The sequence below is a fragment of the Macaca nemestrina genome, chromosome 5 (genome assembly GCF_043159975.1).
Source record: "Macaca nemestrina isolate mMacNem1 chromosome 5, mMacNem.hap1, whole genome shotgun sequence".
Lineage (NCBI taxonomy): Eukaryota > Metazoa > Chordata > Mammalia > Primates > Cercopithecidae > Macaca > Macaca nemestrina.
The window spans coordinates 69,806,664-69,831,776 of record NC_092129.1 but is presented as its reverse complement, the minus strand read 5'-3'; the positions used below and the strand labels follow the sequence as shown (position 1 = coordinate 69,831,776).

Below are 25,113 nucleotides of genomic sequence, written 5' to 3'. Positions count from 1 at the left end.
TCCGCCTCCCAGGTTCAAGCAATTCTACTGTCTCAGCCTCCCAAGTAGCTGGGATTACAGGCATGCACCACCATGCCCAGCCAATTTTTGTATTTTTAGTAGAGATGGGCTTTCACCATGTTGCCCAGGCTGGTCTTGAACTCCTGACCTCAGGTGATCTGCCCACCTTGGCCTCCCAAAGTGCCGGGATTACAGGCGTGAGCCACCGCATCCAGCCTAATCTGATTATTTTTGTGAAAGACTTTAGGTAAAACATAGTATACACAGTGATCACTCTCAGCTAGCAAACTTAGGAGAAGGCTGGCAATAGTGATGAGTGTAGTTTCCATTTACTAATTGATTACTATGTGCCAGGCACAGCTGCAGAGCTTTTTATACCTTATCTTACCCAATTCTCATAATAACCCTATGAGGCAGGTCCTGCTTATTAGTCCCATTTGACAGTTGATGAAACATGGAACAAACTTATAGCCTAAGACAGGGGTGAGCAAACTGTGGCCCTTGGGTCAAACGAGACACTAAAGAGGTACTGGCATGTTCAGGCCCCGTTATTCACAGTGTATGTGGCTGCTTTTGAGTTTCAATGGCAGAGTTCATCAGTTGTGACCAAGACCTTAGGGCCCATAAGGCCGCAACTATTCACTATCTGGCCCCGCCTAGAAAAAGCTCACCAACCCCTCGTGTAAAACACAGTTGATTCATGAATAAAGAAAAAAGGCAAGAACATTTGGACAGCTTCACATAGAACTTACATTGAAATTTTCTTAGAAAAAATAAATTCTGTCTTTATCTGTTTTCTTTCATTCATCTGTTACCTGTTTCTTCTCACCTAAGGTTTATCAACTAGCCTCAGGAAAAAATAAAAGTGTTAATGGAATACCAGTTCAGTAATTAAAGATTTCTCTCCATAAGGTGAGTTTTGATTAGGTAGAAAAGTTTCCAAGAAGGAAAGGAAAAAAAAGCATAGACCAAAGAAAGCTTGAATAACCATATGTTTCCTGAGAGGCTGTAAAATTTTTGGCTGTTTTACAGGTATTTCTTCTCAAGTACAAATGACATCATTGTTGAAAATTTTTAAAAACAGGCCTACTTTATTCTACATTTGGTACCACATATTGTTTCAGTTGACCATCAATTGACTTTTCTATTTTTACTGGGAAGGTACGTCATAACTATTTTTAGTAGACAGAGTCTGGTAGTATCATTTGTGGATCACACATAGTCATGCTTTAGAATTCTTTTTCTAAAGCTATGAGAATGTATTTGGGGGAAGAACATGCTCACTGGCAATATTCTACTGTACTGTGAAACATACTCTAGAGTCAATGTCTAAAACAGGAAACAGGTATTAACAAATGAAAGAACCTGCTGTATTAGTAGGCTGCAAAGCAAGTGTAGCTTTATAACATACAAATCTGCCCTTGAGGCCGGGCACGGTGGCTCACGCCTGTAATCCCAGCACTTTGGGAGGCTGAGGCGGGCGGATCACCTGAGGTCGGGAGTTCAAGACCAGCCTGACCAACATGGTGAAACCCCATCTCTACTAAAAATACAAAATTAGCTGGGCATGGTGGTGCATGCCTGTAATCTCAGCTACTCAGGAGGCTGAGGCAGGAGAATCGCTTGAACCCGGGAGGTGGAGGTTGCAGCGAGCCGAGATCATGCCATTGCACTTCAGCCTGGGAAACAAGAGTGAAACTCTATCTCAAAAAACAAAACAAAACAAAACAAAACAAAAACCTGCCCTTGAGATAGTAATATTTTTAAATATAATTGGGAGTGAGTTAACATCTGAGCTTCTCTGATAATTCGTGCTTTATCCTTTAAAACAACCCAGAAAATAAAAATCAAATAATTGAATTTCCAGAGGATGTGACCTGGCACATAAGCTGAGCTCAATTCCCATGAAATAATTTGTGCAAGTAATTTATAATTATAATAATAATATATGCAAAATAATTTATATAGGATTACTCACTGTAAACAGTGAACAGAAAGGAGACACCTGAGACAAGACAAAGCCCATGACTTTTCTCTACCTTTCAACCCTTTCCCCAAACACCAACCAATACAGGAGTAGCACAGAGCAGCGGCTGCAAACCTGTCTGCACATTAAAATCACCTGTGCATCCTCCACAATTCCACCACCCAAGCCCCACCCAGGCCAATGAAATCACAGTTGCTGAGTGTGAGATTCACGTCTCAGTAGTTTTGGAAGCTCCCAGACACCAGTAGAGAGTGGTGATTAAGGTAAGGACAGCTGAGAGGTTCAGTCATACACCTGCCACTTATGCTGCAGGAGACCTGAGTCCTCCTCCATCCTCACCTGCCCCACTGTGTGTGAGTCACTCTGACATCTTGGGTAGGATTCATTAACACAGCATCCTGCTATGGACACTGTATCATCATCTTGGGTAGGATTCATTAACAGCATCCTGCTATGGGCACTGTATTATCATTCTTGCTCCTCACTCATAACTAATTTGTTAATGCAAATATTAAGAGGATGTTAACACAGTGAGTTATGGCCTTAGGGTTTCTCTTAAAAGTTACTCTCTCTTTAAACATTCACATCCCTTCCGCCTCTTAGAAGACATCCCCTACACCTGGCTTGGCTTTGCCGTCTCTTTTGCAAGCATATTTCTCCTGCATGTCGAACATTAAAAGGGAAGTCGGCCTTACCTCTACGATGCTTTTTAAATCTTGCACATAAGTCCTTTCGGTCTCCAGAATTTCCTGAACAACTCTATCCACATAGAGGAGCTTGGGGCTGGTGGCCGAGTCTGTGGTCATCTTGGGTGTCCCGTTCGAGTCCACTCTCCACTGCGCCCTGGGCGGCCTTTCGCTGCCTTCGTCTGCGTTCTGTTGCCCGGCGGCGGGGTGGTCCCTCTGCAGCTCACTGCTGGAAAACGGCCTGGCCGGAACCAGCTCCAGTTTTATGGCCCCTACCTCCTTATCCTGGTTAAACAAGCCCAAGTGGCTATTTGAAACTAAGGTCATTCTGCTGCCGAAGGAACCATGGCTGTCGCGAGAAGAGGCCGAGGACGACGTGGAACCGAAGCTGACGGGTCGGTCACTATCAGAGAGCTCCATCGTCTTCAGTTCTTGAGGGCAGGAACACCTGGTTGTGGTCTTGGGATCTGGAACTTTGGTTACAGCTGATGGCACTTCAAGACGCAACTGGTGCCCATCTATATGCATTAAAGAAAATAAATAAAAAGGACAAGATAAGCAATTCTATCAAGCAGAGGGTTGAAAGGAAGTAAAAACCTAGCTCAAATAAATACAGTCAATAACAAGGTGTCCAGTTATAGAAGGGAATGCAAAGGTACCTGTTGGTGGAGCAAGATGCAAAATCAGTGTTCCTAAAGCATCATCTGGGTGCCTGTTAGAAATGCAGAGTCTCGGGCTCTGACCTCGACCTGCTGAACTTGAATCTGCACTTTAATAAGATCCCAGAATGACTTATAAGCATTAAAGTTTGAGAAACACTAGACCTGTTGTCTCAAAAGTGTGACCACCTGGAATGACTCTTATGCAAATTAGTCTAGATTCACTAAATTAAAGACTCAGTGGTCAGGGCACCAGGAATCGATCACTTTAACAAGCACCACAAGTGGTTCTTATGAACTTAAAAGGGACCCGACGTGACTCCTATGGAATTTTGAAAAACCTTGTTCTAGATTTTAAGTATTTCACCATAATTCCACAAAATTTTAGGCTAGCATCCTGGAGCCACCACTAGTTGATTTAAATAATGCTGGCAACTTTACATTTTACTTGCATACAGCATTAAAGGAAGTGTCACATAGACAATAATTTTCTAGTACTAGGCAAGAAAAAGATATAGTCATACACAGCATAATGATGTTTTGGTCAACAATGAACTGCAGGCTGGGTGCGGTGGCTCACGCCTGTAAATCCCAGCACTTTGGGAGGCTGGGAGGGGGGGAATCACTTGAGGCCGGGAGTTTGAGACCAGCCTGGCCAACATGCCAAAACCCTGTCGCTACTAAAAAATACAAAAATTAGCTAATCGGGAAGCTGAGGCACGAGAATTGCTTGAACCCCGGAGGCAGATGTTGCAGTGAGCCGAGATCCTGCCACTGAACTCTAGCCTGGGCGACAGAGCGAGACTCTGTCTTAAAACAAAACAACAAACCGCATATATGGCAGTGGTCAGAGCAATCTGCCATACCATCCAGCCTAGATGTGTCAAGGGCTATGCCATATAGGTTTGTGAGAGTATGCTCTGTGATGTTCATACAATGATGAAGTTGCCCGACAACGCGTCTCAGAATGTACCCCCATGCTGAAGTGATGCATGACTGTATTAAGACTCACACCCCACTGAAAACTTATCCTCTTACCACAGCACTTCTCCAGATCACTTCTTAAAAACTGGCATTCTATTTGTGGCACATATGGAGTTATGATACTACTAGAGAGTATGTTTGATTAACTACAACACTCCAAAAGTACAGTTATAAAATCATGTAATTATATGACGAATCTAGGAACTAAATTATGAGAACAGTTATGAGAAAATGGTGCCGTCTTGTTTAGAAAAGGGCAAAAAGAAAAACTGTCTGCAAAGTCAAAAGGTCACGTAATGGTGAAACCCCGTCTCTACTAAAAAAAAGACAAAAAAAATTAGCCAGGCCTGGTGGCAGGCGCCTGTAGTCCCAGCCACTAGGGAGGCTGAGGCAGGAGAATGGTGAGAACCCAGGAGGCGGAGCTTGCAGTGAGCCAAGATCGCACCACTGCACTCCAGCCTGGGCAACAGAGCAAGACTCCGTCTCAAAAAAAAAAAAAAAAAAAAAAAACCAGTCACTTAACACCTACAGCATTTAAATATGATGTTAGGCCCCAAAACGACCCACGTGAAAATTAAACATTCAGAAGCTATTTGGGTAAAACACTCAAAATTCCAATCTTCCTCATTTCTAAGGCAGGGTCAACATTTCTCCCTCAAATAATGAGATTCCACGTCTCATTATTTCATAGAGAAATTTTGTTTATAGAAACAAAATGTCTTGTGATATAGAATGTGATTAATGAAGAAATTTGCTTCATTTTGCTAGGTTACCTTACCACAAAAACATGCTTATAGGTTTTACTAGAAAAATGGAAGAGGGAAACTTATGTTTGGAAGGTTACAATGTGACAAACACAGTAAAAAGAATACATAGTAATGATCATTTTTCAATAGTAATGGAAATTTGGTTTGATTCTATAATAAAGATCACTAAACAGTTGGTACTAGTATTTTTAGAATATAAAGTATCCATCAAGTCTCTCCTTCAATGTACTGTTTCTAGATAGTTTATATTCACGACAAGTATTACTACAAACTTACCATGCAAATATTAAAGTTATGAATAAAAAATGAAGGAACTAATTCTGAGTCAAGAAGGAGTGGTAAGACATGTAGGAAATGAGCAGTTCATCTGCGAAACCACTACCACATGCTAGAGTTTGCCACAAATTTTTAATGCTTTTGCAATATTCTTTCTGCTTGGTCTATAACAACTTTATGGCCTATAAAACATGAATTGGTTATAGTAGTTAAAATGCACTTGACCTAGAAAGCCCGATCCAACTTGAGTGTGGCAAAAATCCAAGCAGCAGCCATGCATTTAGGCATGCTTGCAGCAAAGGACACTTGCTCACGTTTGGGACTGGTATTGAGAAAGTCATGGGCAGTCCAAAGTAGAGGCAGACATAACAATGTTTTATTTCTATTCACATCCACTATAACCAGGACCATCAGGCTGATCTCATTGTAGGAAATGGGCACTCACTTGGGAAGTATCTGAGGATACTTTGGGATACCAAGGGTCCAATGAGGCTATGATTTTGGGACTAAACATAAGTTGGATATATTCTCTTTTTTTTGAGATGGAGTTTTGTGCTTGTCACCCAGGCTGGAGTGCAATGGCATGATCTCAGCTCACTGCAACCTCTGCCTCCCAGGTTCAAGCAATTCTCCTGCCTCAGTCTCCCTAGTAGCTGGGATTACAGGCATGTACCACCACACCCAGCTAATTTTTATATTTTTAGAAGAGACAGGGTTTCACCATGTTGGCTGGGCTGGTCTCAAACTCCTGACTGCAGATGATCCACCTGCCTTGGCCTCCCAAAGTGCTGGGATTACAGGTGTGAGCCACCACGCCCGGCCAAGTTGGATATACTCTATAACAGGGGTGCGGTACCTGTCCATGGCCTGTCAGAAACCAAGCAGCACAGCAGGAGGTGAGCAGTGGGTGAATGAGCATTGCTGCCTGAGCTCCTGTCAGATCAGCAGAAGCACTAGATTCTCATAGGAGTGTGAGCCCTATTGTGACCTATGCATGCCAGGTATCTAGGTTGCACGCTCCTTATGAGAATCTAATTCCTGATGATCTGAGGTGGAACCATTTAATCCTGAAAGCATCCCCACTCCCCTACCCCCACCAACTCAACCCACCCTTCATCCCTCGAAAAACTGTCTTCCATGAAACCAGTCCCTGGTGTCAAAAAAGTTGAAAGGCCAAGGCATCTGGAAAGGTCTACCCCCCATAGATCTGTACATACTCTCTCCAGGGTAAATTCTGATTTTCTAACCGGAGATGAATCAATCTCTCCAGAATAGAAAACTGTCTTTCACACAGTTACAAAACTCTTGGCACTATATTCATGATCAGGACTAGTGAAAAATGGACACAACAGAGAGACACATTATTTTCTTATTATCGTTTCTTTTCTCTACTTACTTTCACTTTAAATTAGATACCCAATATTGGGACAGAAGGATTAAAGAGGAATAAAAGCTGCTTTTAGAGGACCCTAGGTTGGGCTGCTAGAAATGACAATGTCTTTAGAAATACTTTCAAAGGTGGGAAAGAGTGGGATGTAAAACGCAGATCAATAGGGACCCTTTCATGGATAGATCTTAAATAGCAGCATAGATTGGGCACCGCTGCGGGGACGGCTTCAAACGTTCCAATGCCAGTCCACGTACAGGCCTGGCTGCCAACCAGGCACTTTCTAAAATAGACCATTTCAGAAGTTTGGTGTCCATAGTATTTAGCCAAGCTTACCACCCCAAACTAAAGACCTTCCAAAATTACCAATGACAGAAGTGAAACATTTAAAGTCAGGTCATATAATAGCATGTAATATGAGACCGCACTTGCTAATGGCTAACATTTTTTATGTTGATTCATTGCTTAGAAGATAATTATAGTTTCCTCATGTAGGAAAATGCACCTCTTAAAAACTGTCTAGTCTTGTTCTCACTTTCCTCAAAATAATTTAAGATTTCCACCCTGTCTGGCCTATTCTAATGCAACTCACCAATTATTAATATTTATTTCTAGAGCTGTGTTGCTCCACACAGTAGCCAGTGGCCACATGTGGCTACTGAGAACTTGAAATGCAGCCAGGCTGGGCACAGTGGCTCATGCCTGTAATTCCAGCACTTTGGGAGGCTGAAGCAGGCAGATCACTTGAGCTCAGGAGTTCAAGACTAGCCTGGGCAACCTACTAAAACCCCATCTCAAATACAAAAAATACAAAAAATTAGCCGGGTGTGGTGGCATGTGCCTGTAGACCCAGCTACTTGGAGTCAAGGCTGCAGTAAGCCATGATCGTGCCACTGCACTCCAGCCTGGGTGGCAAAGTGAGACCTTGACTCAAAATAAATAAATAAACAAATAAACACAGTCAGTCTGAATTGAGATGTAAGATACACAACAGATTTCAGTAACTTAGTATGAAACTAAAAACATGAAATAAAATACCTCATTAATAATTTTTATATTTGTGTATTGAAACAGTAATTTGGATTAGGTTAAATAAAACATCTCATTGAAATTATTTTCACTGGTTTCATTTTACGTTTTTTTTCTTTTTTGAGGTAGAGTTTTGCTCTTGTTGCCCAGGCTGGAGTGCAGTAGTGCAATCTTGGCTCAATGCGACCTCCGCCTCCTGGGTTCAAGCAATTCTCCTGCTTCAGCCTCCCGAGTAGCTGGGATTACAGGCGCCCACCACCATGCCTGGCTAATTTTAGTACTTTTAGTAGAGACGGGGTTTCACCATGTTGGCCAGGCTGGTCTCGAACTCCTGACCTCGTGATCTACCCGCCTCGGCCTCCCAAAGTGCTGGGATTACAGGTGTGAGCCACTGCGCCCGGCCTACTTTCTTATTTTAAATTTATTCTTATTTTTATTTTTTGAAACAGAGTCTCACTCTGTCACCCAGGCTGGAGTGCAGTGGCACAATCATGGCTCACTCCTGGGTTCAAGCCATCCTCCCACCTCAGCCTTCCGAGTAGCTGGGACCACGCCACCATACCAAGCTAATTTTTACTTTTAAGTTTTGTAGAGATGAAGTCTATGTAGCCCAGGCTGGTCTTCAACTCCTGGGCTCAAGCGATCCTCCCATCTTGGTCTCCCAAAGTCCTGAGATTACAGGTGTAAGCCACTGCCCCAGCATCATTTTACTTTTTTATATGGTGGCTACTAGAAAATAAAAAATTACATATGTAGTTCATATATATTTTAGTCAGACAATGCTGATCTAGAAGTCTTTGATATAATTACATTATTCTTGAAGGTTTAAATTTACCTCTTTATCAATCTTTGCTCAAATAATAGTGAATGCAGAGATACATACAACTCAAAGTTTGCATTTTTGTTTTTTATTCCACTTATTAATGCACAATATTATTAAAAATTAGCAAAAATAGAGTTGGGAGGTCATCTCTGTGTAGCAGATATTGGGCTAACTGATTTTCCATGACAAACTGAAACATCCAGATAAAAAACTATAGAGCAAGAAAGCTTTTTCGTTTGCCCTGAGTGAAAGATGTTAGCATTTGGGTGAGCTGCTGCTTTTCTTCTCATAACTTCTGTCTATTCCAAAATCCCAAACACAGGGCTAATAATGTAAGAATTTCTGAGAACTTCCAGCCAAACCTTGCTAATGGCTTATATGAGGTATATCTCTTGACCCTAAGACAAGCAGGTTCCACCCACTTAGAGGATTGTGATCAATCTCACCCTTCGTAAACCTGGAGGTGGTGGCGGTGGAAGTACCCACAGAGGAACCTTAGAGACTTAGTGAGTCTCACAATGAGAAGCACTGGTTAGCCTAAAAGCCATCCAGATAAAATACTCTTTTTCCGTGTGCCATCCTCAATAAAAGGAAAAGATGCCTAGATAGCTTCTATGTAGCTAGGCTTTCATACATTTTACTTCAAGACAAATCCCTCTAATTTTTTCTAGGTGAAAAAACTGGAATTCCAGGGCTTTTCTTTCTTTGCTCTTCCAACTTCCATTATATTAATTGCTCTCTTTTGGAATATCACTGCCAGAATCAAAAGCAATGCTTCTCGGCTCTGGTTTCTTAGGCTGATTTAGGTTTCATGCAGAACGTTCCATGGCTTCCTGTGACCATATTTACATGGAGAAGGGGGGACATTTGATGGGTCCTACAGCCTACAATTCCCAAGGAGAAACTTAGGCAGGACAGAAATCCTGCTCACAGCAGGGATTGAGGGGTGATCAGGGTTTCCAAATTCTGCTCATTGCTATTCTAGACAACAAATACCTAGTCTGAGTTCCTTGGCAGGACAACCATGGAAATCGAGAGAATGTGTTAATGTGTTGTGTTCAGTACCAACGAGTAGCTGAAATTATGTAGTTCCTTATTACACCTCCTGTGAATTACTCAGAGGGGAGGCCACAGAAAGACTGAAGTATACAGAAATAGTTACTCTATCAGCTAGTGATGTTCATTTAATATACAGCACAGTTTTGTTAGAGCCTCAACGTTGTAAACATTTTTTAAAGCATTAAGTCAGTTGTTTAAGAGTCCAAGTTAAAAAATACACATTTATATATTTCAAAGATGACACTAGATATTTAAGGAACATCTTTTGTTCCCCCACACCAATATGGATTTTCACTTCTTGGTTTTCTAAACTATCATACTTGATTCCTGTTTAATGGTAGGGCCAGGACTATAATTCCTGATGTTCTCTAGTGTTCAGCATGTTCAATTCAGGGAACATGATTTTCATATTTATTTGTAGTTATTTGGTGATGAAGAACCAAAGAGTAAAAAAAAAAAAAAATCTTGTTAACATGTTAATTTCTTAGTTTTATCATGTAAATTTCTTAGTTTTTAACCAAGGTACTACAATTACACAAGATGTTAATGTTAGGGCAAGCTGAATGAAAGACATATGGGAACTTTGCACTGTCTTTGTAACTTTTTTGTACACTTAAAAAATTTTCAAAATAAATAGCTCAAAAATGTTTTAAATTAAAAAATGTATTTTATTGAGGTATGACTAAATACAAAAAGTTATATGTATTTAATGTATAAAACTTGAATTTAGAGTGAAACTATCACCACAATCTATGCCACGAACATAGTCATCACCTCCAAAAGTTTTCTTATGCCTCTTTATTATTATTAAACATTTTATAATAACAACACTTAAGACCTACCTCCTTAGCAGTATTTTAAGTATACAATATAGTATTGTTAGCTATAGGCACTATGCTGTGCAGATTTCTTGGACTTACTCATCTTGCATAGCTGAAAATTTGTATCCTTTCACGATTACCTCCCTGTTTCTCCCTCTCCCTACTCCCTGGCAAGCACCACTTTAGTCTTTTCTTGGATGAGTTTGATTATTTTAGATTCTTCATAAGAGCGGTGTCATACAGCATTTGCCCTTCTATGTCCAGCTCATTTCATTTAGCACAACAGACTCCAGGTTCATCCATGTTGTCACAAGTGGCAGGATTCCCTTCTTTTTTTTTATGGTCAGATAATTTTCCCATTATATGTATGTGCCACATGTTCTTATATCACATGCAAAAAGAATAAAAATGAACCCTTATCTTATACTCTACACAAAAATAAACTGAAAATACATTCAGACCTAAAAATACAACCAGAAACCATAAAGCCTCTAAGAAAAAAAAAAAAAAGAAAAAACCTAGGGGAGAAAAGCTTCATGACATTGTCTTGGCAATGAGTTTTTGGATATGCCACCAAAAGCACAGGCAACAATAGCAAAGAGCAAAAACAGACAAGTGAGGCTACATCAAACCAGAAAGCTTCTGCAGAGCAAAGGAAATCATCAGCTAAGCAAGGAGATAACCTACAGAATGGGATGAAATATTTGCAAACCATGCATCCAACAAGGCTTTTAAAGCACATATTTGTACAAGAAGATCAAGAATGAGAAAGATATTTTGCAAAAATATTTTCATTCAAACAGGAGGTGAGGGGTTGAACAAAGAGGAACAAAGATTCCTTCAAGCTGTAAAGTCAAATACGAAATACTCAGATAATTTACCGATTGATTCCTATATTAATTGCTATGGTATGAATGTCTGTGCCCTTCTCAAAATTCATATGTTGAAACTTACTCACCAAGGTGATGGTATTGGGGGGGCTGTTGGGAGATGATTAGGTCATGAGGGCTCTACCCTCATGAATGAGATTAGTGTCCTTATAAAAGAGGACAGAGGGAGCTTGTTTGCTCCTTCTGCCATGTGAGAACACACAGGAGGCACCATATAGGAGGAACAGGCCCTCACCAGATACACAATCTGTTGGCGCCTTGATCTTGGACTTCCCATTCTCTAGAACTGTGAGCAATCAATTTCTGTTCCTTGTAAGTTACCCAGTTTAAGCTATTTTGTTACAGTAGCATAAATGGACTAAGACACTAGTCAATGGAAACTAAGAGGTATAATGGCTACCTCAGTTGAGTAGGGATTAAGCAGCTACTTGAGGCAACCTCAGTTGAGTAGGGATTAAGCAGCTACTTGAGGCAGCTAATGCATTAGATAAATTGCCTTAGCTAAGGGTTGCCTCTGGACCAGTCTAGTGAAAAAGAACCTAAAGAAATTCCTTAGGCCAGGCGCGGTGTCTTATGCCTATAATCCTGGCACTTTGGAAGGCAGAGGCAGGTGAATCACCTGAGGTCAGGAGTTCGAGACCAGCCTGGCCAACATGATGAAACCCCCATCTCTACTAAAAATACAAAAATTAGCCAGGTGTGGTGGCAGGTGCATATAATCCCAGCTACTCAGCAGGCTGAGGCAGAAGAATCACTTGAACTCGGGGAGTGGAGGTTGCAGTGAGCCGAGATCGCACCACTTCACTCCAGCCTGGGTGACACAGTGAAACTCCATCTCAAAAAAAAAAAAAAAAAAAAAAATTCCCTAAAGGCTTTTTATGCAAATGCAGCTGTTTTTACTTTTGTTGTATGCTTTTTGTGTGTGTGTGGTGACTTAGTGTGGGGGATGAAGGAAATTATTTGGGGCACTCTAAACCATCCATTATGTTACCACTTAGAAAGGGACTGTTATTGTCTACCAAAATCCACTCTACCCTTTTCTTTAGTGATAGAGTTTTCACTGAGCACATTTCCCAGCCTCCTCTGCCTTTAGATATTGGCCATGTGGTCAAGTTCTCCCGAGTAGAAATGATATATGCCCCTTTGGGGGTCTATTTCTCAAGACATTAGATTTTATTACTCCACATTCTTTCCTCTTCGTGCTGGAACCCAGATGTGGCAGAAACCTTGCCTCGACTCTAAGAAGGATACTAGTGCCCTAGAGTATAGCAGAGCCCAAAGAAAGGCAAAACCTTGCAGTCACTGGTGCTAGACATAAAGTCTGGTTATCCTGATTCTGCCACACTAGAGAAACCACACGATGAGACCGCAATGATACGCAGAGGGATGCCCAAGGAGCCCCGGCTGTTGCAGCCCCTGCTGTGAGTGTTTCCAGCCAAGACATTGGACATGTGGATGAGAAGCCTTTCAGATGACCCCAGCCCTGTCATGTCTGAGTGCAATTTCATGACAGTCCCCAAGTCAGAATCACCTAGCACAGCCTTTCCTGAATTCTTGCCTCACAGAAACCTTGAGCAATTATAAATGATTGTTGTTTCAAGCCAGTAGGTTTCGGGGTGATTGGTTAGGCAATATGAGATAACCCAAACAGTTTCTATTTTAACAGATGAGCCTTATTATGATACAGCTGCTACAATTCTGTGTCAAAATCACCCTTAAAAAACCCCCAAAACCAACCTCAGTGGTCTTTCATGTGTCTCATTACTTTTTGAAAACTGTATAGATGGGGAAAAAGGAAAGCAGAGATTACATAACATCATGCTCAAAGTTGAACTATGAATCAGAGACTACACTTTCTAACTTCTAGTCCATCCTTCCTTGTACTCATAAAATAGCAGGGTAGAAAAGGAACTTAGAGATCAGGAAATAAAAGACTCAACATAAGCTGCTTGTCTAAAGCACATGGTACCATATGCCAAAAGGGACTACCCAGTGTGTGGCTATGTGTGCCCAGAAATGCATATATCCACAACCCCCTGTATAAACACATTTCAGAGAACCAACCAGAAATTAAATCATGTCCTAATACTCCCTTTTGGTCAGAGGATTTGCATGTCTGCCCTGGCTCTGTACCCCCCAGGTTTATACTGATCTTTGCGGCTCTGGTTTCCTTGTATGTGAGGCAGCTGGATTAGGTGACTTCCCCAAGTCTCATCCAACCTTTGGGCCATGACTCCAATCCTGAAAACCCAGCAAACCACTGGCTGTCACAACTGCATGGCCTCTTCCCAGCTGGAGGCACAGCACAAGCAGTGACCCCCTAATAGCAGTTTCTTCTACATCCTACGAATGCCAGGTCTTGGATGATGAAAAACTGTATCACTGAGACTGGATTAAGAAAATGCGGCACATATACACCATGGAATACTATGCAGCCATAAAAAGGGATGAGTTTGTGTCCTTTGTAGGGACGTGGATGCAGCTGGAAACCATCATTCTCAGCAAACTATCGCAAGAACAGAAAACCAAACACTGCATGTTCTCACTCATAGGTGGGAACTGAACAATGAGATCACTTGGACTCGGGAAGGGGAATATCACACACCGGGGCCTATGATGGGGAGAGGGGAGGGAGGAGGGATGGCATTGGGAGTTATACCTGATGTAAATGACGAGTTGATGGCTGCTGACGAGTTGATGGGTGCAGCGCACCAACATGGCACAAGTATACATAGGTAACAAACCTGCACGTTGTGCACATGTACCCTAGAACTTAAAGTATAATAAAAATAATAATAATAATAAAAGAAAAACTGTATCACTGAGTTTTTTAAAGGCTAAAAAAAAATCTCTATTTTTACTTTAGATTAAATAATAATCTATGCTCCAGCTTTGCTTTGAATAGTACCTTCCTGTTAGTGTAAAATTATCAGTCTCAAGGCAGTAACTAAACAATGACGGTTATATACACAAGCTCCATCTGTATGGAACACACTCAGTTCCAAAACATCCCTGCACAGCTGGGAGGGAGGCACCAAGAGAAACCACATTTTCTTAAAGAAAAAGGAGGAGGAAGAAGAGGCGAATTCCAAGTGACTAACAATAGCACTCCGAACAAACAAATCCATCCATGAAGTACATTAGACATGTTCTTTTAAAAAAGGAGGAAGAGGCAGGGCACAGTGGCTCACACCTGTAATCCCAGCACTTTGGGAGCCCAAGGCGGGTGGATCACAAGGTCAGGAGTTTGAGACCAGCCTGGCTAACATGGTGAAACACCATCTCTACTAAAAATACAAAAATGAGCTGGGTGTGGTGGCGCGCCTGTAATCCCAGCTATTCAGGAAGCTGAGGCAGGAGAACCGCTTGAACCCGGGAGGTGGAGGCTGCAGTGAGCCGAGATCGCGCCACTGCACTCCAGCCCGGGTGACAGAGCAAGACTCTGTCTCAAAAAAAAAAAAAGGAGGCAGAGAAAGTAAAGTGCCTAGTAACAGAGATCCAAGTATTGAATAAAGCCATCTAGAAGGTACTGTGTAAAATGATTAAATGTCATGTCTTTAAAAGTATAGAAAATGGTCATAATATACAATGAGTAAAATGGGTAGTTTAAAAAACATATAATACGATCCTAATTTTAAATTTAAAATGCCACTTCTTTATTCTCTACATTAGAAATAGATTGAAGGAATATATAATAAAATGTTAACATTGGTTTTACTGAGTAGAATGAATAATTTTGTTCCTTTCGTATTTATCTGTAAACATCTCTTTTCTTCAATAGGTGTATTCCTTTTATAACCTGAAAAAATTATTTAAGGCAATTAAAATCACAATGTCAATTGGTGTCAGATATCTAAATATTTTAAATTAAAATAATTTTCATATTCAATATGTGATTAAGGAATGCCTTATATATCTTTCAAAAATGTATCATTAAATTCAAATAAGAAAGCCAAATGACATCAGATTCCAATGGACAACAGTATTGAATACAATCCACGCCTCCTTTGCCCCAATCATTGTTCCTCACAAAAGTATTTCCTACCAAGAAACACTCAAAATGGAAACTGCATTTTCTTAGGCAACTTTGGTTGCCACTAGACTCAGACTAAATTTCATCACTGCAGTTGCTAAGCATACATTTGCAAACATTTATTTGGTTCCTCCAACTTTGACTGCATATGAACCTCTAAAAGAAAGCATATTAAAATGCTGGGCATTCGGCGCGTGACCACTGAGGATTTCAGAGTTCTCCCCAGAGTCAGAAACATCAGCTCTCTAGATATTTCAACCTCACTTTAAGGAAAGAGCAAAATCAAATGAAACTAAGACAAAACCTATTTGAGACAGGCTGCAGTTCAGACGGGAGGGGGAGAAAAAATCATCTTCTAGACTTCAGGCTATCGCATTTGTAACAGAAGAGTTTTCCTTGATCCAGCCAAGCTTCCGTCCCCGCACACTTGTGAAGAAAGCCCCCCCTGCCACCCTTTCTCACCTCGGTGGACCTCTCTGGCTGCTCCCAGAGGGAAGGAGCGTTTGTGCCGGCATCCTTTCTTCGGGGACACTCACATTAGCACCTACCTCTGCTCCACTCAGGCTTAAGCACATCGTCTGCCTTCAGCTGATGCGGTGACCTCAGTCAGGTAAAAGAAACAGCCTTTGCTAGTCTGTGCAGCGCCTTCCGTAGAAATATTGCATGAGTCAGCTTTTATCTCCCAAACCCAACACACAAAGGCTTTGCAAAAACCTGATTTGCAACTTTCTCACTGCCTTTTTCCCCCTAGTGTGCAGACCACAGACTTCAGCATCACTAAGAGCCTTAAATGAAACATGACATCATTCAATTGAGAAACAGGACAATAGACACCACTGTGGGTAACTTGAAAATGCACACTTCACTGAGCAACACCCTACCACTTCCATTCTTTTGTGAACATCAAATACAACCCACACTCGCCCAAAGCTGCTGGGCTTCACCTTCCTGGCTCTGGCCACGGTTCTCATTAAACTCTAGAAAATAAGCAAGATCTTTGGAACTCTGATAGTTTTAAGTTCACTTCCTGAAGCATGGGCTTGTTTCAAAGTAAAGGGACCTATGTTTAACTTTCAAAGTAAACGGACACATCTTTAAACTGAAGTTTTAAAATGCAGGTTGGGGTGGGGGTGGGGTGGTGAATAACAACCAGTGGGAAATAGTTTGGATAATTAGCTTCTGTTAACAAGACACTTAATAGAACTTTAGGTGAACAAAGTTTAAGGAGAAAACATTTAAGGCCGACATTTAAAAAACCTATCTGAAGACAAATATCTAAAATTGATATGCACACGCATTTCTTTGGAGAACAGTTAAATTCTGTGATTTTATATTCATAAATACTAAGTAGTAAAGACAGAATGATCTAGTATTCCTACAATACTTTAGTGAGACCTTCTAATTATTTTGGGTTTTTGATTTCTCTAAGACCACCGGTCCTTCTGAAAATGCTGTATCTATTTTTACAGAAAGATTCAGAAGGCGTATATTTGACAAAGATCTTGAGTTCTTTAAATGAAGGTCTCCAGAAGTACAAAAATGCTATTGAAAACTGATACCGGCCGGGCGCGGTGGCTCAAGCCTGTAATCCCAGCACTTTAGGAGGCCGAGACGGGCGGATCACGAGGTCAGGAGATCGAGACCATCCTGGCTAACACCATGAAACCCTGTCTCTACTAAAAAATACAAAAAACTAGCCAGGCGAGCTGCTGGGCGCCTGTAGTCCCGGCTACTAGGGAGGCTGAGGCAGGAGAATGACGTGAACCCGGGAGGCGGAGCTTGCAGTGAGCGAGCCGAGATCCAGCCACTGCACTCCAGCCTGGGTAACAGAGCAAGACTCCATCTAAAAAAAAAAAAAAGAAAAAAAGAAAACTGATACCACTGCACTGTGGAACTACAATTCAAAATATGGATTATGTCCTTGCATAGACATCTAAAACTGAACTATATCAAAGGATTAAAATCCTTTAAATAGAAGTTCCATTTAAAGCATTCATTTGTGGTTATGGAAAACACCATTAGCAGATCATCCTTAATATAGCTATTTCTATCATGCCTATTAAGTGATTTTAAACTAACAACATAATAGGATAATTTGTTTTAATGCTGATTTCCTTTCAAATCAGGCTGAACATACACATGGCTATTTAAATAAATGATTTTTAAAGGAAATAGTTCGGAAGACAACTGGTTGGAATTTCTCACCCACAAAATTCACCGGTTTGATGGAAATTAGTAACTCCAGGATGCTGAGAAGGCAGTGTGAGAGGAAGGGTCCTCCCTGGGCTGTGGAGACTCTTCATCCTCTATTTTGGCCTCCACAGCAACCCCTTCGGCCTCCCAAATCATGTCTGTCTCCCATACCAGTGCCTAAGCTGGGCTCTTCCTTTCTGCTCAACGAAGAGCCAGCTCAGATCAAGCTCCCACTCCATCTGCTACAACCACTCTAACCCACCGCTCTTTCCACTAGTTTAACAGCTGTTTATTACACTTAGAGTAAGGATCATGTGGTCTCGTATTTAATTGTTTTCTAAGGGTCTCTCTCCTACCCTGCATGGTAGCTGTTGGGGGCAGGGAACCTTCCTATACCGTAGATTTGATATTCTTAAGGCAGATACGAAGATCTAAACTCTTAGACGGGATAAAATGCACAGAGGCTCTAGGCTTCCTAATGACTCATCCATTGTGCATAGCCTCAGATCACAACACAGCTACTTTTAACTTCCAATAAAATTACATTGTACTTGGATTTTTTTTTTACTTTTTGCCAAGAAACATGTTTCTAAAATGCTATTTCTGAGAGATGCCATGTATGTTACATGTAAACAAAAACAGCAAAGTTGCTGTGTGTGTGGATGGTAGGCAGTTTACTAAGCTTACCCACCAGAAAAGTGACAGTCCTGAAGGACAGCTTTAAAGTGACAGTGGGGGCCATATTGGGTCCTACAGGACAGTCATTTATTAGTTCATCCATGGTTTCTGCTTTAGCAAAATCATCAACTTGTGTAAGTAAAGACCTCTTATAACTGGCAAATAAGTGAAACCACCTATGCTGCATCTACAAGTATCAGAGATTTAAAGTATGTTGAATTTCATTTTTTAAATAATAAGCTTTTTCAGAGCAGGGGATACACACACACACACAAACACATTTTTTTTTTTTTTTTGCCTTTATATTTATCCTAGTACCAAGCATTTGCTTGAATAAATTAACCAATGGATAGCGCATGAGGCCTGGGGAGGGATAATACATTCACATACTAGCAGGAAGGAAAAGAAAAGGGAAGAAGGCCAGGTAGGAGGCCGAGGCAGGCAGATCACGACGTCAGGAGTTCGAGACTAGCCTGACCAACATGATGAAACCCCGTCTCTACTAAAATACAAAAATTAGCCAGACGTGGTGGTGCACACCTGTATTCCCAGCTACTCGGAGGCTGAAGTAGGAGAATCACTTGAACCAGGTAGGCGGAAGTTGTAGTGAGCCGAGATCACGCCTCTGCACTCCAGCCTGGGTGACAGTGAGACTGTCTCAAAAAAAAAAAAGAAAAGAAAAGGGAAGAAACGGCCGGGCGCGGTGGCTCAAGCCTGTAATCCCAGCACTTTGGGAGGCCGAGACGGGCGGATCACGAGGTCAGGAGATTGAGACCATCCTGGCTGACACGGTGAAACCCCGTCTCTACTTTAAAAAAATACAAAAAACTAGCCGGGCGAGGTGGCGGCGCCTGTAGTCCCAGCTACTCGGGAGGCTGAGGCAGGAGAATGGCGTGAACCCGGGAGGCGGAGCTTGCAGTGAGCTGAGATCCGGCCACTGCACTCCAGCCTGGGCGGCAGAGCGAGACTCCGTCTCAAAAAAAAAAAAAAAAAAAGAAAAAAAAAAAAAAAAAGAAAAGGGAAGAAACGCCTCCATTTATTGTGCAACAGTCCAGGTTCTTTCACACCTGAGAGCAGAGGCGCCTTCTACACTTCAGGATTTTCTTAAGACCCTGGTTTCTCCCCATTCGGCTCTGCAGTGGTTCTGAGTTCCAGTGCTCCCCACCACATATTCCACACACTGGACACACTGAACTGCTAACAATTCTTGGAGGTGTGCTGCTGGTTTGCCACTAGACTTTTGTTCATGCAGGGAAAATGAACAATCTTAAGACACACAAAAAGCACAGATGCTAGTATCCTTGCTACTTTTTGCTGTATAATTTATTTGCCAATACTAACACTGGGTGAAAATATTATTTTTGCTCAGCAAAATTTAATTTTTTAATTAATTTAGTTTTTCGAGACAGAATCTCCCTCTGTCACCCAACCTGGAGTGCAGCGTCACTATCTCAGCCCACTGCAACCTCTGCCTCCCAGGTTCAAGCGATTCTCCCACCTCAGCCTCCTGAGTAGCTGGAACTACAGGCATGGACCACCACGCCCAGCTAATTTTTTGGTATTTTTAGTAGAGACAGGGTTTCCCCATATTGGCGAGGTGGGTCTCGAACTCCTGACCTCAGGTGATCTGCTCACCTTGGCCTCCCAAAGTGCTGGGATTACAGGTGTGAGCCACTGTGCCTAGCCCCAAATTTCTTTTTAAATGATAGAGTGGCCACAGATAAAATGCACATGCATGCCTTGTTAGGTGATAAAGATAACCTTGCTGGAAAGCAGCTTTGTTTACTCCCTGCAAGCACGGGTTACACAACCGGGAAGTTCGCATTCCATTCCCAGTGTCCCCACCTGCAGTAGAGAATCAAGGCACAGAAGAGCAGCACCCACAGGATGTAACTATAGCAACCAGAACACAAACCAGCCATCAAGGAGGTGCAGGTGGCCTTGTGGCCTAATTGGAGGAAGACCAGAAAGTCCCCGCCACATAAAAAAATCCCTTCCCAGGCTGGGTGTGGGGGGGTCACATCTGTAATTCCAGCACTTTGGGAGGCTGAGACGGAAGGAAGGATCACTTGAGGCCAGGAGTTTGAAACCAGAGTGAGCAACTTAATGAGAATCCATCTCTACAAAAAGACAAAATTTAGGCCAGGCATGGTGGCTCATGCCTATAATCCCAGCACTCTGGGAGGCTAAGGCTGAGGCGGGCAGATTACTTGAGGTCAGGAGTTCAAGACCAGCCTACCCAACATGGTAAAACTCAGAATGTACTAAAAAAAACCCACAAAAATTAGCCAGGTGTGGTGACACGTGTCTGTAGTTCCAGCTACTTGGGAGGCTGAGGCAGGGGAATCATTTGAATCTGGGAGGCAGAGGCTGCAGTGAGCCAAGACTGCGCCACTGCACTCCAGCCTGGGCAACAGAGTAAGAGTCTGTCTTAAAAAAAAATCAATCAATACATAAATACAAAACTTAGCTGGGCAGGGTGGTGTATGTCCATAGTACCAGTTACTTGGGAGGATGAAGTGGGAGGATGGCTTGAGCCCAGGAGTTTGAGACTGCAGTGAGCTAGGATCGCACCACTGCACTCCAGCCTGGGCAACGGAGCAAGAGCCTGTCTCAAACAAACAAACAAACAAACAAACAAACAAAATCCCTTCCCAGAAGTCTGCCATAGGGCCTGGAATTCCAAATCTTTTTGGTTTAAGGTAAAAGTTGTCAGTTAAAACCCTAATCTCCCCTGGGAAGGGCGATGGAGTCACTGCCACAGTAGTGTGAATTAGCTTCATCATCCTTCCAAGGAACTATCCAGGTTTTCTGGGAATGAGACCACAACGGGGCTGTCTAGGAGGGCTGGGGTGGGGATGAGGGCAGGAAGCACAGACAACACACACATCTAGGGACTCGGCAAGGCCTGAGCTAGTTGAGGCATTTCGCTGAACTGTGCAGCCAGGCAACAGCTCAAAAAGCTGGGCAAGGAAGGAGGAAAGGGCGGCCCAGAGACAGGAAGACGGACGGGCAAAGGCATGCAGACATTTTTAGGTTCAAGGAAATATTTTGCTTCATATAATCAACATTGGATAAGGCAGGTTTAGAAAATAATCTTAAATTTTCATATGCAAAGATGCTACAAGTGAGAAGGGGTATTTGAAAACAAAAATACTATTTTACACAAGGAGCGTAACAATTTAAGCCCCGGAGGAGGTATGGCCTGCTTATCTTGTAATTTAAGATCTTGCCATTGTGGCACATTTTTCAGGGAAAATGGTAAAACCAACCATTTTTGGAAGCACAGGCCATTGACAAAAGACTCTTAACGTATTTTTAGGCTATTAGAAGTTTTTTCTTTGAAAGAGTAAGGCATGTGATCACATTTTCTATGAACACATCACAGCATAAATGTGAGGGGCCGGGCACGGTGGCTCACGCCTATAATCCCAGCACTTTCGGAGGCCGAGGCAGGCAGATCACCTGAGGTCTGGAATTCGAGACCAGTCTACATGGCAAAACCCTGTCTCTACTAAATATACAAAAAAATAGCTGGGCGTGGTGGTGCACACCTGTAATCCCAGTTACTTGGGAGACTGAGGCAGGAGAATCGCTTGAACTCGGGAGGCGGAGGTTGCAGTGAGCCCAGATTGCACCACTGCACTCCAGCCTGGGCCACAAAGCAAGATTTCATCTCAAAAAAAAAAAAAGTGATAAACGTTAAAGTCAATTGCACGCCAAAAGATGTCACACATCCATATTGAAGCCCCTTAGGAAAACACACTGACCTTCCCCTGTGAATAAGAGCTAACGTACTAACACCATTCTGCATTGCAGCTGCTGTTATTTATCAAAAATCTATACACATTCTTCCAGACTGTCTACTCTAAACCCAGAAAATATCACCAACTACAAATTCTACTTTGCTATTGTTATACAAACCAAATTACAGACTTTTTCAAGCAAAAAAAAAGCTAACCCCTTTTTCTTAAAACAAATGATTTCTAAAGGCCTTTTTTCAAAGTGAAATAATTTTACTGACAAGTGAGTTTGTTTTCACAAATTAAAAAAATACCTGTCAGCAGGCCAGGTGTGGTGGCTCATGCCTGTACTTCTACCCCTTTGGGAGGCTGAGGTGGGTGGGTGGATCATTTGGGGCCGGGAGTTCGAGACCAGCCTGGCCAACAGTCTCTACTAAAAACACAAAAAACTAGCTGGGCATGGTGGTGCATGCCTGTAGTCCCAGCTACTTGGGAGGCTGAGGCACGAAAATTGCTTGAACCTTGAAGGTGGAGGTTGCAGTGAGCTGAGATGGCGCCACTGTACTCTAGCCTGGGTGAGAGTGAGACTATGTCTCAAAAAAAAAAAAAAAAAAAAAAAAAAAAAAATTCTGTCAGCAAAAGACACAGGTCTAAAGCAGACAAAAGCACTCAAGTATAGAAGAAATTAAGTGAAGCCATTTTTCATTAGTCCTGGAGTACTGAATCTAACAATAGAAACCAAACTAGAAATACTAAATAGTTACCAGGACTTCAACCATCCAACTGAAAAGGTAGTTTCTCAGCCCCTACTGCACTAAATGTCAGTACGGAGGCATGGTCCTAAGAATTTTAGAAAACAAACGAACAAATAAAGCCTATTACTCACCACACTATTTTGCATGGCCTGCCTTTCCCTTGCAATCAAGTTATGATTTAACATCTCCATCGTCCTTTCAACAGTCGGCCATGACATGAACTGAGATGGCCTTCAAGGGCACACGTTCCAGACTCTAAAATCTTGCTGTTTCAAGCATTCCTCCCTGGGATCATTTTTCTGCGTCTGTGACAATCGTTAGCTCAATTTGTCACTCAGTTCTTTGATTAGGATACTTGGTTTTTCTTTCCCAGAGACAATACAACCAAGTCTTAGTTATTTTTGAACAATTTTTAGATATCAAGCAAGCAAATATGTTGCAAAGAGCCTCTTGCTTTTGATAATCTACCAGTCCCATCTCTAAGGACACCATCGGAGGACTCGCTGTGCTCAGCACAATGAACTAATTATCCGTGGAAGAATGCAGTCGGCTTCCAGACACATTTTTCTCCAGGAGATAATACACATCTAATCCATTCATAAGTAAAGGCATTCAACACAATCTATACTTTTGAAATACTCTAAAAAATGCACTGGAAGAAAAGGCTTGGATGCTCTCTGAAATCTTACAGCAGAATGTATTTTCCAAAATACCAATTAAAACAAGATTATCTTATAGTTTCAGAGTAACAGCCATTGAGACTTACATCACCTTTATGGAGGCTTGCAAAGGAATTTCTCATCCTGGCAGAGGAGAGAGGCAAACTCCAGTTGCTAGCCTTTCCTCCTCTTTTCTGGACACAAACCCACAGCTGCAATGGAATGAAGGGGAGGGCTCAGCTCAACCTGGCCAACTGCCCCCTACCCCTTCCCATAGACCCAGGGGTGGTAGGTTGCGAGAGGTAATTCTCAAGAGCAACAGAGGAGGGAATATAGCTTGCTGGGGATACACAGACAAGCTTCTGGGAGCAAACAGGAATCAATCTCTGAACTGGTTCAGACTCCCCCCACCCCCGCCCGACCTCCAGCAATTACCATCCTTGGAGTCATCACAATCAGTCTTCTTCCCCCACTCCTAAGGCTACGTTCAATGTCATAATAGTTGACAGCTTAACCTCTAAGACGTAAGACCTGTGAGCAAATGATTTATCTCAGGGTAGCCTATATGCTTTCTAGAACTGAAGGGGGGTGGTTTGTGCTCATATTCACTTGGTCTCCTGCACCAAGTCATGGAAACAATCCCATTGACGGAGATACTTGTAAAGGCCAAATATAGATTCCACTCCAGGAAAGCAGAACTCACTTCTCTCTAAATGAGTTGAGATGACTTACTACTTTCCAGGATTTTTTTTTCAACTAAAGAAGGCAATGGAGTTCACTGACCTGAGTATATTGGTGTTACAATGGCCTTGAATACCCTCTGTTGCCATAAATTTCTGACCTTTAGCTTTCAGAACTTCCAGGCACACGGCAACATCCTGCTGATCTTTCTTCCTTCACACCTTCTCTCCACTTGAACTGGCAATCACCACTTACTCACCCTTATGTACCAGACCTACTGAACGTCAGGCCTCATGCTGGGCACAGTGAATGGACATGGGCTTTAAGCCTCCAACAAAAAAATGACAAGTATGATAAGTGCTGTGAAGCAGCGTCCCACACTGCCGATGTAAACTACCAACAATTGTGTACATAAGCATTTGCACTATTTTCCTAAATTCTCTTTCCCCTTAGTTTCACACTGTCCTTCAATTAAAATTAAAAGTGGATAGCAACTTTATGTTGACAGTAAAATCAAGCTACATGAGGCTGCCTTCACTTATGGTTCACTTTCCAGTCTTAGAGAATAAGCCCAGTCGGACTCATCTTTCATCTTATATTTAATGACTTGGTATCCAAGCTGACAGCCAAACTCGCTGAAAGGTTTTGAGAGTCTAAACACTTGCCTAATTCCCAGTTCCCACAGAGGTACATGAAGTAACTTGTTTATGTTAACACAACAAAGGAAAGGAAAGAGAGATCTCTGTTCCACTGCAGGTTGAATCGGAATTAGGTCAAGAAACAAGTGTAACCAAATTTATTTCTGTTTATTCTGAATAAACAGTACTGAATCCTTTACAAGCAAATGAAAGAACAGAAAAAGGAGGAGGAAAAAGCTAAAACATGAAGACTGCTGGTTTGATCTCTACATTTTCTTTAATGAATATGTATTATTTGTATGATTAATATATAAGAAGAACAGAATGAATTTACATGGCAGGTCTTGTTCCTGCCACACCCCCAG

The 25,113-nt window shown here is 42.0% G+C and overlaps 1 protein-coding gene across 9 annotated transcripts in view; it reads right to left on the bottom strand.

Annotated features, from left to right (window-relative positions):
* The window catches only part of LOC105489034 (pleckstrin homology and RhoGEF domain containing G1), a 243,534-nt gene that overhangs the window by 105,915 nt on the left and 112,506 nt on the right, over positions 1 to 25,113 (bottom strand). For 7 of the 9 annotated variants that reach the window (XM_071096614.1, XM_071096610.1, XM_071096612.1 and 4 more), the window contains one exon: positions 2,683 to 3,191. In XM_071096614.1, the coding sequence (XP_070952715.1) occupies positions 2,683 to 3,093 (411 nt within the window). In that variant the 5' untranslated portion in view covers positions 3,094 to 3,191. Of the gene's footprint in view, positions 1 to 2,682; positions 3,192 to 15,949; positions 16,981 to 22,901; positions 23,822 to 25,113 lie in introns of those variants that run through there. The other 2 variants (XM_071096616.1, XM_071096615.1) reach the window with 2 other exon arrangements.